The sequence below is a fragment of the Arvicanthis niloticus genome, chromosome 3 (genome assembly GCF_011762505.2).
Source record: "Arvicanthis niloticus isolate mArvNil1 chromosome 3, mArvNil1.pat.X, whole genome shotgun sequence".
Lineage (NCBI taxonomy): Eukaryota > Metazoa > Chordata > Mammalia > Rodentia > Muridae > Arvicanthis > Arvicanthis niloticus.
The window spans coordinates 59208970-59221222 of NC_047660.1; the positions used below are offsets into that span (position 1 = coordinate 59208970).

At 42.3% G+C, this 12253-nt stretch overlaps 1 protein-coding gene across 3 annotated transcripts in view; it reads left to right on the top strand.

Annotated features, from left to right (window-relative positions):
- The window catches only part of Atp8a2 (ATPase phospholipid transporting 8A2), a 480046-nt gene that overhangs the window by 108019 nt on the left and 359774 nt on the right, over positions 1-12253 (top strand). For all 3 annotated transcript variants that reach the window (XM_076930916.1, XM_034499073.2, XM_076930917.1), the window contains exons 3-6: positions 6530-6629; positions 7167-7265; positions 8652-8697; positions 9315-9355. In XM_076930916.1, the coding sequence (XP_076787031.1) occupies positions 6530-6629; positions 7167-7265; positions 8652-8697; positions 9315-9355 (286 nt within the window). The remainder of the gene's footprint in view (positions 1-6529; positions 6630-7166; positions 7266-8651; positions 8698-9314; positions 9356-12253) is intronic.

Genomic DNA, 12253 nt, shown 5'->3' on the forward strand with positions numbered 1-12253 from the left:
GCGTTGTGTTGAAGGAAGTGCTTCTGTGACAGCTGGCCAGGAGAGCTCTGTGCTGTCGGTCTGCCTGCACCTTCCCTCAGCCTGCAAGGCACAGAGAGGGACTAAAGATGTTTGATGTGGCTGTCTCAGCAATCACCATATACAAAGAGAAACTCCTTCTGCCTGTCTCTTTCTGCCTGTTTGCCTGTCTGTCTTTCTCTCTGTCTCATTTACACTCTGTTGCAGTGGGTGGGTACACAATGTACACTTTGCTCTGACCTGAATGGGGACAAGCTTGCTGGAGTAGACAACCCTTGGGCTGTTGGCTCCAAAGAGAAGGATGTGGTTTGATGAGAAGAGGAAAAATGTTACGGGGAATTGGGCAGAGGATGAAAGGACAGTGCCCCTCAGAATAAAGTGACTTCCTCTTACAGGGGAAGAGTTATTCTCTGCATTTCCCTGTGTGGGGAGCAGCAGGGAAGGGAGCCTGGGGCTGAGATTAGGGCAATGACAAGAAAGTTTACTCAAGTACACATCAGAGAGTTGTGCTAATACTGCTGCTTTTCAGACCCTCATGGGACAGGCTAGAATTCTCTCCCTTCCATCCATGAGCCTGGGACCCCTCCATGACTTCTGGCCAGAGGAAGTACATGTTAGCTGCAATACCAGATGGGAGTAGTTTCCAGAACATTCAATGGTGGGGATAGCAGAACAAGTCTAACATCTTCTTTTAATAAACAACTCCTTATGTCATCCTAAAATTACCTCCAAAGAATAACTTCCTTCCTAGTTCTATCTGGATACTCTTTAGTTTTACAGTCAATATAAAATTAGTATAAAAACAACGTATACAGAGGGTTGAAAGTTGACATAGTTGGAAAGGCTTGCCGTGAAAATCAATAACTAACTGGCAGCCCCGTCTTTTCATTCTGAACATACTCTACCACAGGCAGCCACTTTGAACGCTGTCTTTATTTCTTCTGTTGGTTTCTACCATATTTCAAAATTAAAATCAGAAATTTAGTTTTCCTAAACATGTGTTCATATATTTGAATGGATGCGTATTATGATTTTTGTGCTGGGGACAGAGCCTGAGGCATTACATATGCTAAGCAAGTGCTACACCCCAAGTTCTTCACTGTATTTAAAATTAAATTTAGAAGTTATCTCCATGGCATTCTTTAACAAAAGATGAATGAACTTACTGACCTTGGTGCTAAATAGTAAAGTGGTGGACTGTGATTACGTCTTTTTTAGTAGAATGTGTTGTCTCCTCCTCACTTTGGGGATTAAACATTTATTTTTGCATATTAAGTTCAGTATGTAATTATTCTATCCAACCTGTATATTTTATTTTTGCAGTGCTAAGAGTTGAACCCGGTCCTTGGGCATGCTAGGGAAGCCCTATGTCTCTATGTTTGGAAATAATCCTGTCAGATGATCTCTATGTCTACCCTGGCAGCTCCTCACTAGATAGATTGGTTACTTTGTAGCTAGGTTATAAGTTGTCACCCTAGAACTTTCCTGAATTGTATTTCTAGTTTTGAGCTGCAATGGATTTTATTTCATTTTTAAAAAAGTAATTGCATGTTATATTTATATATATTTATGGTGTTAGGATTCTTCAATGCATATGTAATGTACAATGATCTAGTAAGGCAATCATTGCTATCCTGTTCCACTGATGCTCCTGGTACAGTAAGCAGCTTCCTAAAAAGTGAATGTGCAGAACACATCACAGTTTGGCTGGGTATAAAAATTTGAATTCTTTCTCTAGCTGTCTGTGTTACTAGCAGGAAGCCCAATATCTAATTGATTTTCTCCTTTGCAAATACATTCTCCTTTTGGTAGCTTTGTGTCTTTATGAAACATTTGTTATACTACAGTCATAATCATTATAACAGGCTAGCACCCTTGTAGTATCCTATTATGACTTGTGTGTGCCTAAATTCCTTCTTCCTCTACTCTGCCCTCTAAATGGCTCTTGGCAAATTCTGCTGCTTAGGGAAACGTTTCTGCTTATATGGGATACTTCCTTAAGCACATTTGATTATCTGATGAAAATATATGACAACTCTAGATTGGTAAGAGAACAAGAGAGAGCATAAATGGCTCTGTTTAACCAAACTTGTGGCTGTTTTGGAATTGATGTTCCTGGGCCTATTTCATGCACACATTAAACACTTCCTGACTTTTAGCTTGGTTGGCTCATTCCTTGGTCATTTCCAGCAACTTGTCTTCCTCTCATCCTGATCCATAAATTACTCTCTGTGTTCATGTCTACTTGTTCTGTGAATTTAATCAGGACATTCTGAAGGACCTGGGGTTTGGAGTTACCTATTGGAACTGGTGGGCTTAGCAGTGGGTACACAACTGAAGACAGTAATTCTCTTCTGGAATCTATTGTTATGCCCAGGTCTCGGGATTCCCAGAAGAGCTCTAAGACCTGCTGACCTGATGTAGTGAAACAAAAGAGTCTTTATTCAAACCAGGCTGGGGTCGCAAGTCCTCCCCACTGCACAGGTTAGGAATGTGAGCATGCATCTAGGGGCTTAGGATTTTTATACATACAAGCATAAGCAGGGACTTTGAGGTTACATGACAGGAGGAGGTGACAAGGGAAGTCATCTTTCAAACACAATATCGTTTGTTCAGGCAGCGGGGCAGAATCACGCAACTGGGAGGAGAACTCTTCTGACCTTTATGGTGCTATCAGAAACTATTGTGTTTTTATAAACTGGCCACAGCTGTCTGGGAATGGTTAATTGACTTCCCCTCATAGCCTAAAGTATGGCACTTATCTCTCCAAGGATGTTTGGTCTTTGCTTCTCCCAAGGACAGGAGCCACGTGCACTGGGGGGGTGCTTAACCATTTATCAGAGAGGGTGCCAGCCTCGGTGATACAGAGGCCGAGAGATACTGCTGTTTGTCTGTTCCCTAAGCCAGCATCTGTCACTCTTGGGAGGGGGGTTTCGTTAGAGAGTGCCACTATGAAAATGAGGATAGCAATATTTCGGCACCAGGACATGCCTTCTCTGAAAGCGTGAGAAAGAGCAGGGGGGAGGAGAAGCTCTGTGGCTTCCTGCACCTCTTCACTATCAATAGCCAGCACTTGAGAGGTAATCCTTAGGTAAGCCCTGTGAGCCCCTCCATGACTGTGTTCCTGGGACTCGTCTTATGTGAGCCCAGTGCAAGAGAGCACAGCTGGTGTGAGGTACTGATTGCCATGATGTGTGAGTCTAGACAGTAGCCTCCCACAGCCCCTCAACTATCTCCAAGCTCTTAGGTTATCCTGACTCCTCTTCTGCAGTGTTCCCTGGGCCGTAGGCAGGGAGGTGAGAATGTCTTCTTTAGGGGTGAGTTCATAATTGTCATGTATTCTCAGAATCTCAGACAGCTGCCAGTCTTTGCATTCATCACTGTTCATTGTCAGAGTGGCTGGGGGCAACTTTTGTCTTTGGGATTACATATAGATACAGGAATTCAGGCCACATACTTTGGTTTTATGCATAATCCTGTATGTATATGGGAGATCAACCAGGAGTATTTCAGTTAGAGCTAAGTACTTCAATAGAATTTGGCAATTATCATCAGGGCAGTGGTGGTGCACACCTTTAATCCCAGCACTTGGGAGGCAGAGGCAGGCAGATTTCTGAGTTCGAGGCCAGCCTGGTCTACAGAGTGAGTTCCAGGACAGCCAGGATTACACACAAAAACCAAAATAATAATAATAATAATAATAATTTGGCAATTATCTTCAGTACTATAAATGAATAAATAATGAATATATTAAAAATAAATAAATTAACTGTGATATAAAGGATATAAAGACATGAATGCATTCTTAGGATAGTTAATATTGTCTTTTTTTTTCTTATTCAAATTCTGGCAGTCTACAACTCCTTACTGATTATCCCTCCTCCTCCCCTTCCCCTCTCCTCCATTTCTTTCCTTCCAATCTTGTTTCTTCCTTCCCCTTCAGTATTTTTGACACAGTGAGTTACTATGTAGCTTAATCTGGCCTTGAACTCATAATTCTCTTGCCTTGGCTCCCTGGTGCTAGGATTATAGGTGTGCATCTTCATGCCTGGCAGGGTTGGGGTAGCAGCTTGATTTTGTTGGTCTAGGGATCAATCCTAGGGCCTTGAGTGTGTTAGGAGAGTGTTCCACATTGGGTTTCACCTCCAGTCTGCAAAATGAGTGTTCTCAAGAAGAGAAGGGATGACTTCTTCCAGGGAGCTTGGAAGATGTAAGGCTCCCTGAACATGGATCTGAAACACCAGTCTGTACATCAAGCCATCTTGTGGGGAGTTGGCCTTCTGCTCTCTCCATGCCTCGTCAGTGATGCCTTTATCATTGTGCAGATAGATGTGCTTTCCATGTGTGCAGGAGAAGAGGTGGTGTGGATGCCTTCGAGGTTCTTGTAGTTTACTGTTCACAGTTAGAAGATGCAAGCTCAGCTGGCAGGGTTCTGGAGGCTTCCTCGGAAACTCACACTTTCAGCTGCTGGTGAAATTCAGTATTATCAGTTCCAGCCTTTCTTGTACTTGTACAGCTAGCAGCTCTAAAGATGCCTTCTTTCTCCTGTGTTCTGCATCTCTGTCTCTCAGGCAGCTTGGTGGCTTGGAACAGTGAGTAGCTGCAGACCCATGCTTTTGCTGGGCTTTATTTTCTGCTGGGCTGGCTGTCATTTGTTGAATCACATTAGAGCACCCCTTCCCCACAACCTTGTCCTCTCCTGAGAAATGTTGAAAGTTTTTGTATTGGAGGAAAAATGTCCAGGGCCTGATGTGTTCATCTTTACAATCACCTGCTGGAACTCAGGTCCACACATTGTACCTCAGCCCCACAATGGTCCCTGTGACATACAGTATGTAGGAAGAGAATGGTTGATCAGCAGGAAACACTTTCCTGAGTCATTTCTTCCCAGTTCACAGGCCTTACTGCGTGCTAACTATTCACACTTCTAAACAGCCATCCCCACCTTTTGCTATGAACAGTGGTATGAGGGCAAAGGCTCTGGCACATACATGAGTGGGAACCTTCGGAGAGTTACTCACCTGATGATGAGCTCCTTTGCTTCCAGCCTTCTTCATTTGCATGCTAAGCATTATAGATGGTCTTTTCCCCTGGTATATTGATTCCAAAGCACGCCCCACTCTGTTTCACCTTATATTGTAAATTCTTACAATGTGAATTCAACAGATGTGGTGGGAAGTGCTAACTACCTTGCTTTCTCAGGAGTTGCACTAATGTCTGTCTCCGTCTCCTCCAGTCCTCCAGCCATGATCCCTGGAACTTGGGGCACTGGCCTCACATAGTAGCTGGGTTTGGTGCCTGTAGAGGGAAGACTATCTCCCCTGTGCATCTGAGTAACAAGTGTGTGTTGGGTATTAATATATGCATATTAATAATTTTATAAATAATAATCATATTTAGTGCCACACAATGATTCTTACCTAGATGAATATGAATAACCAACCATGATCATTCTACCTCAGGATGAAACCATGTATTTTACATCTGGTTGGCACATTTGTTCCATTGTTTGTTTGTCTTTGTTTTTTGTGTGTTTATTTGGTATAACCAGGACTCCTTTACTCTCTAGTGTTCCACCTTCATGGCCTGGGCCCCTTAAACCCACTCAGCATTCTGCTGAAGTGGGAGACATTCAACCTTGAGGGAGTTATATGCCAGCTGAATGTGTGTGTGTGTGTGTGTGTGTGTGTGTGTAGGGGGTTCATGTGCATGCGTGCACATACACACACTTATTACACAGATGGAATCTTAGGTTCAAATGTATAACCAGACCATCTTGCAAGATGCTGTCTAAAGTTTTATCTCACAGATGTGAATTTTTGTGCTTTCTTTATGATAGTTGATTTCCACCATCCCACCAGTTCTTCCTCTTCCTCTTTTTCTACCTCTGGGAATATATAGTGTGTCGATTGGGGGTGATAACAAAGCCTCTATGTGTCCTGTACAGACATAATCTCCTTTTAAAGTTTTTTTTAAATCTATGGATGTAGAGTCTTTGTCCAGAGGGCTGATACAGAGTGGAAGCAGAGACAACATGAAATGGAATTAACCAATGTGGCTTTGAAGGCAGAAGAGCTCTTTAGAATTTGACTATGAGGCTGGTATGGGATGGAGGGCAGATCACACTCACTGAGTGGCTCCAAGGTGAAAGGAGAGGATAAGCCAGGTGAAGCCAATGCCTGAGAAAAGGTTGCTAAGTGAAGGGTGCCTGGTGTGTAGGGGTAAATGGGAACTATGTGGGTGAAATACACAGTGTATCATGTGTACAGGCTCTTGTTGAACCTGAATACACACATGTTGCTCTTAGCATGTGGCTCCCAGTTGGGAGTCATTGGTCCCATCGCCCCATGGGAAAGTTGAATGTCCATACCAAAGTTTGGATTGCAAAGACATTGAAAGCATCTCTGATCAGTTGTGCCCTCCAACAAAGGACATACTCTTGGGGGCCACTTCGCTGTTATTTAAGGGTTACCTTTTTAACTAAAAGTCATACCTGTCTTTGTACTTCCAGTACGGCCAAGTACAGCGTGCTGACATTTCTACCTCGATTCCTGTATGAGCAGATTAGAAGAGCGGCCAATGCCTTCTTCCTCTTCATTGCCTTATTACAGGTAATGGTTTTTAAGGACTTAAAAATCGCAAGCTCAATTATGTGCAACATGAGATCCTTCTAACAAGTGCCTTTTTTGGAAAAGTATTAGAATATTTACATAGTTGTCTTCCTCAAATTGTCCCTGGGGTGGACAGACCTGATCTTTGTAAAGTACAGTGACAAAAGGGAGCAGAAACTGGCTCTTGTGGGTCATACCTTGTCATGTGTTACCTTTTCTTGTTCTTTCTTAAATTATTAATGCACATTCATTATATTAGACATTATATTTCACTATGACACTTTATACATACGTATCATGCATGTATTTTGGCCATGAAGGTCATATTTTTGACCCATTTTCCTTTCCAGACACATTGTTAGGTAATCCAGGTTGTTAGGTAAACTTTCAAATGTAAACTACACAGCTAGGCTTTGATTTAGTGAGCCTTTTATTGTGTAACAGAAATGGACCGGACTAGGGAGAGTGAGGAGGGCTGAGCACCATGTCTTCCTTCTTGTGGAGACTTTCCTCCCATTCTTTCTTGTTCTCTTACAGCAAATCCCAGACGTATCGCCAACAGGACGGTACACCACCCTGGTGCCATTGGTCATCATTCTAACAATTGCAGGCATCAAAGAGATTGTAGAAGATTTTGTAAGTTTTTGTGTCTGGATAATAAAACACTGGAATATGACATTTGACGTGCATGTGGCTGGGTGATATGCTTATTACAGGAAACCGGGCTGTACCCTAAGCAGTTCCTACCCTAAGAGGTTCCTACCCTAAGAGGTTCCTACCCTAAGTGGTTCCCAGAGGAGTGGTGGTGTTTGCAGGAGGAGAGTGAACTCCGAGAGTTGTAGACCCCTGGGCCCCAATTCTGAGGGGCTTCTATGTTCTATGCTGTGTTGTTAGACCCTGGCTGGTGTTCGTCATTATCATTCCTCTATCCTACCTCAGAGTGCCTGGATTCAGGTAGCAAGTGAAGCGTTTAATTAGTGCTCTCTATAAGCAGCATTGTGCTTGACATTCCTGAAGTAATTCTCCAGTAATCTTTCTCCTCACGCTTCTCTCACTCCTCATTGGCCACAACCATGTTGCTATTATCTCTTTGGCTCTTTCTGTTTTGCACACAGACACACACAGACACACAGACACACACACACATACATACACAGACACATACACATACACGTACACACATGTACACACACAAACATACATACAGATACACAGACACACACAGCACACACACATATACACAAGACACACACAGATACACACACAGATGCTTACACAAACACATATACACACAGACACACACTCATACACAGACACACTCACACAGACACAAACAGACATGCACAGACACATAGATAAATACACACACATGCTCACACACAGCACACATTCACACAGACATGCACACATAAATACACACAGACACACATATACACAGATATACATTCAACACAGACACACACATAGCACACACAGACACACAGACACACAGATAAACACATACACAAACACACACACAGACATACAGATAAACACATAAACACACAGAGACATTCAGAGACACAGACATACACTCACACAGACACACACAGAGACACAAACAGACATGCACAGACATGCACCACAGTCACACACACACACACACACACACACACACACACACACGATTCCCTCCACATATATACTTCATGGAATAACATAATAAGCTAACCTGAAAATGAAACTTGATGTTTGTTGTTGGGTTTATAATACTGAGTCATTGTTTCAGGCCGTCCACAGATAACTGTGGGGAATTTGAAACTTTGAAGGGCTTGTAAATTGTTAGAACCAAAGTATAGTCACTTAAGCTTGGATAGATCTTGTCAGTGCTGACAGATGGCGAACCACCCAGCTGAAATACACAACACTAGCATTGTAGCGTTCTTAGTCCCTATAACCCCTGATTTTATGGCTTCCCGTTTCAATTATTTATTTGGAACATTTGAATGTAGGAACTTTTGCTTTTTTTTTCTCCTGTAACAGAAACGACATAAGGCAGACAATGCAGTGAACAAGAAGAAAACAATAGGTAAGCAACCAGGCCCAGTCACTTTTCCCATTGTTAATTTAGGAACAAGACCTGTGTTTGAGTAATTTTCAATTAGCGGCTATTGATACTGAGATTAAATTGGGAACATTATCTATAAAATCCTTAAAGAGACAGAAGCGTGGTAAAATAAAATGTTAGTGTTTATAGTAATATATTAATGGGGTTTGTATACACTGGGATTTTAGAAGATAGAATTTTCAGAAATTAGTTAGTTTATGCCCCTTAATAAGTTTCCAATATCCACAGCTTTGGTTTTTGCTCACTTTCCTCATTATTTTGTTTTTTTATTACCTCTGCTTTCTGTTCCTGGTATTGCTGCTATTAGAACTGTGTAACACCAGGCCTTTTCTACTTCTGGGCTAAACACAAATTTGCTTTACTTACATGCACACATAAGTGAGTGCATATTCACGCACATATGTTGTGGAGGTGCACAGACGGAGGCCCATTTGTGCATGGTTGGTCATCCACCTTGGATATGATTTGTGAGGATTAATAAGTACACTTTTCACAGAAGTCTTTTGGATTTGCAGACAGCTGACTTTTAATTCTGAGTCCCACCAATATTAACCAGCTCATTGTGTCTTCTTTTACAGTGTTAAGAAATGGCATGTGGCACACTATCATGTGGAAAGAGGTAAGGATCGATTTTAAGGATAATACGAGAAAATATCGATTTGAAGATTTGTCTCAAACTGCAGATGTTAACAGCAGTATAAAGTTTGCTGTACAGCGAAGGCCGTGCCCATGAGTCTCCCCATGCAGTCTGCTTTCCCATGAGGACTGAGGCATGCTTCCTCATGCTTCCTCATGCTTCCTCTGTTCTGGCCTGTTCTAGAAGGACCTAATGTAGCAGTTCAAGTTGTGAACTTTGTTATTCTCCAAGGAGGGTTCTAAAACCTCACAGTAATTCACAGTTTCTGAACCCTGTGTGCAAAACCCTCTGGTCTCTCTCTCTCTCTCTCTCTTTTTTTTTTCACCAAAATTCAAATGTTTAGAGTTGTTTTTAACTTCCTGGAGTCTCACTTCAGATATGTTTGTTAGAAAGAACTGAGTGTGAACAGGGTTCCCAGGCAGGGGTGTGGAGCGGACTGCTGCCTTTATCAATACAGTGGTCACAAGAGGGATTTTCCTTCCTGCTGCTGGCAGTATGATGTCTGCACACACAGAGGTCATAGTTGGTTGTTGGTTAAAATCAACTGTGCTGTATTGGTGTTTTGTATCTGAGAAGCCACATTTTTATCCAGCTGTCTTAGCTGGGCCTTGTTGACGGCCACACAGTATTGATTTTAAAGATGCCGTTCATCATTCTGGCAGTCAAAACTGACTTTTTGGATAAGAGAAAACCATATTTTAATAGGGCAACTTCAACTATTGTTTTTTGCTTAAACATCTGAGTTATAGTCAATGTCTCCTGTATGTGTGTGTGTGTGTGGGGGGGGAGGATGCTGCCAATGTGCCTATAGCACCCAGTGTGGTTTTTATTTGATTTTACCCAGTCTAGGAGAACCAACCCTTTAAAGAGAACTTCCCATTGTAGTGTTTTGTAGGACATTATAACCCTTGAGGCCTCATTGGCCTTTGGAACTTTGAAAGTTCAGTGTGATGGCTCTTAGTCAAAAGATAGAATTTCCAGGAGAAACCAGCACCTGTGAAGTGAGAACTGGAGACTCCTCATAGACCCTCTGTCTTTCTAGGGGTCTTCTGGCTGCCTGCTCCTCAGAAAGCCACTGGCAGTGGCTTGACACCACTTGATGTGGTTGGACATGGAGTCACTGATTTCTGAGTTCAAGAGCTGGTGGTCTTATAGACTCCCAGAATTCATTTCTGCTCTCACACATCCTTGGGGTATCACCACCGCATTATGGGGCCTGGTTAGATACATTGCGGTTTTCATTTTAAATTCATTGTGGTGAGCCATCTTATGCAGGTCAGTTAGCAGATGCTTGAGACAGTCCTGCACTTTGATTCTGGTGATCTCAGAGAGGTAGAACTCAATAGTTGGGATCAATTCTGAGAGACTTAACTGTTTTACAGTTGAGAGATAAGAGGCTCCTTCTGAGGCTGCAGTGAATTCAGGGATCCTGAATAGTTTTTTTTTTTTTTTTTTTTTCTCACTGTACAAATTCTTTTAGTGAGTATCACACAAACCTGGAATGGTAGGTCATGTGTAAGAACACTAAAGAGAAAAGCATCTTAAGATTTTGAGTCACCAGTTTCTCATTGTAGTTGAAACTTCTTAGCACCCAGATCCTAGAAATAAAGTGTCTTTTATTTAGAGACAAGAGAACATCATTTGACTTGTCTTCTCACTTTGATTTAAGAGAAAAGAATCCACTGTTGGCGTAGGCAATTAATCTGTTCTCATATTATCCGGTGGCGGTGGCAGCAGCAGCGAGAGTTCCTTGATACCCGCCCCAATGTTCTGAGTTCCCGAATGAAAGACACATACACACAGCCTTATATTTCATATTACCTTAGTCAGCTCAATGGCTGGGCCGCTCCCTAGCATCCACATGGCTGACACTTTCCATAGCTTTCTCATGGTTACACAGCTGCCCAGGGGACTCACAGTTGCACAGGCCAACTTCAGAGCCATATGTGTGACACTTCCACCATGAGCAGCTACGGAGATGTTTGAGTGTTTGAGCTGAGTGAGTATTTGGAAGAAAATGTGGTCTTTATACTTGTTTACTCATATTTTCTCTTTCTTTTCCTTCCTTCTTTTTTTTTTTAAACTTTTTAATAAAACACCACTGTAAAATTGCAATGTTGGGTCGGCTTAGTGTTTAAGAGACGTATTATATCCTCTGGTTCAGGACTACCTGTAACTCCATCTCCAGGGACTCTGACACCCTCTTCTTCATAGGCACCTTCACAAAGATGCATATATGTACAGACAGGCAGGCAGGCAGGCAGGCAGACAGACAGACAGACAGACAGACAGACAGATAGACACTAGAATTGGAAATTTAAAATGCAGTGTGGCTAATTCTCAGTTTCTGTAGGGACTAGTCCCAATTTCATAACAACAGATGTCAAAGTGTATAAATGTTTAAGTCCTTTATATAAAACAGAGAAGCATTTACACAGAACATGTGTATACCCTCCCACGAATGTAAAATCTCTGGATTACAGAAAACCCAATGCAATGTGAACGCCATGGAAATGGTATTATGGTGTGTAGCTTAGGGGACAATGTCAGGGAAATAGGGTGTGACACTCAGCACAGAGGCAGCTTCTGACATCTTTGTTAATGACATGACTTTTATGTTTTGTTATGTTGAGACAGTGCCTCACCATGTGGCTCAGGCTGGCTTCAAAACCACAGGCTCTGGGATTCTAGGTGTGCACCACCACTCTGGGCCATGTACACTTCTCTTTGCAAAGAGTTTGCATTTGTAGTTGCTTGAACCCACAGATGGAAGGCCAGCTGTGGCACAGTAGAAACATCTGCCTGTTGTTTTTGCAGGGTGCGCCTTACATACTAACTTTCTTCTTCATGTATTTAACCACCTGTATCACGTATGTGCTC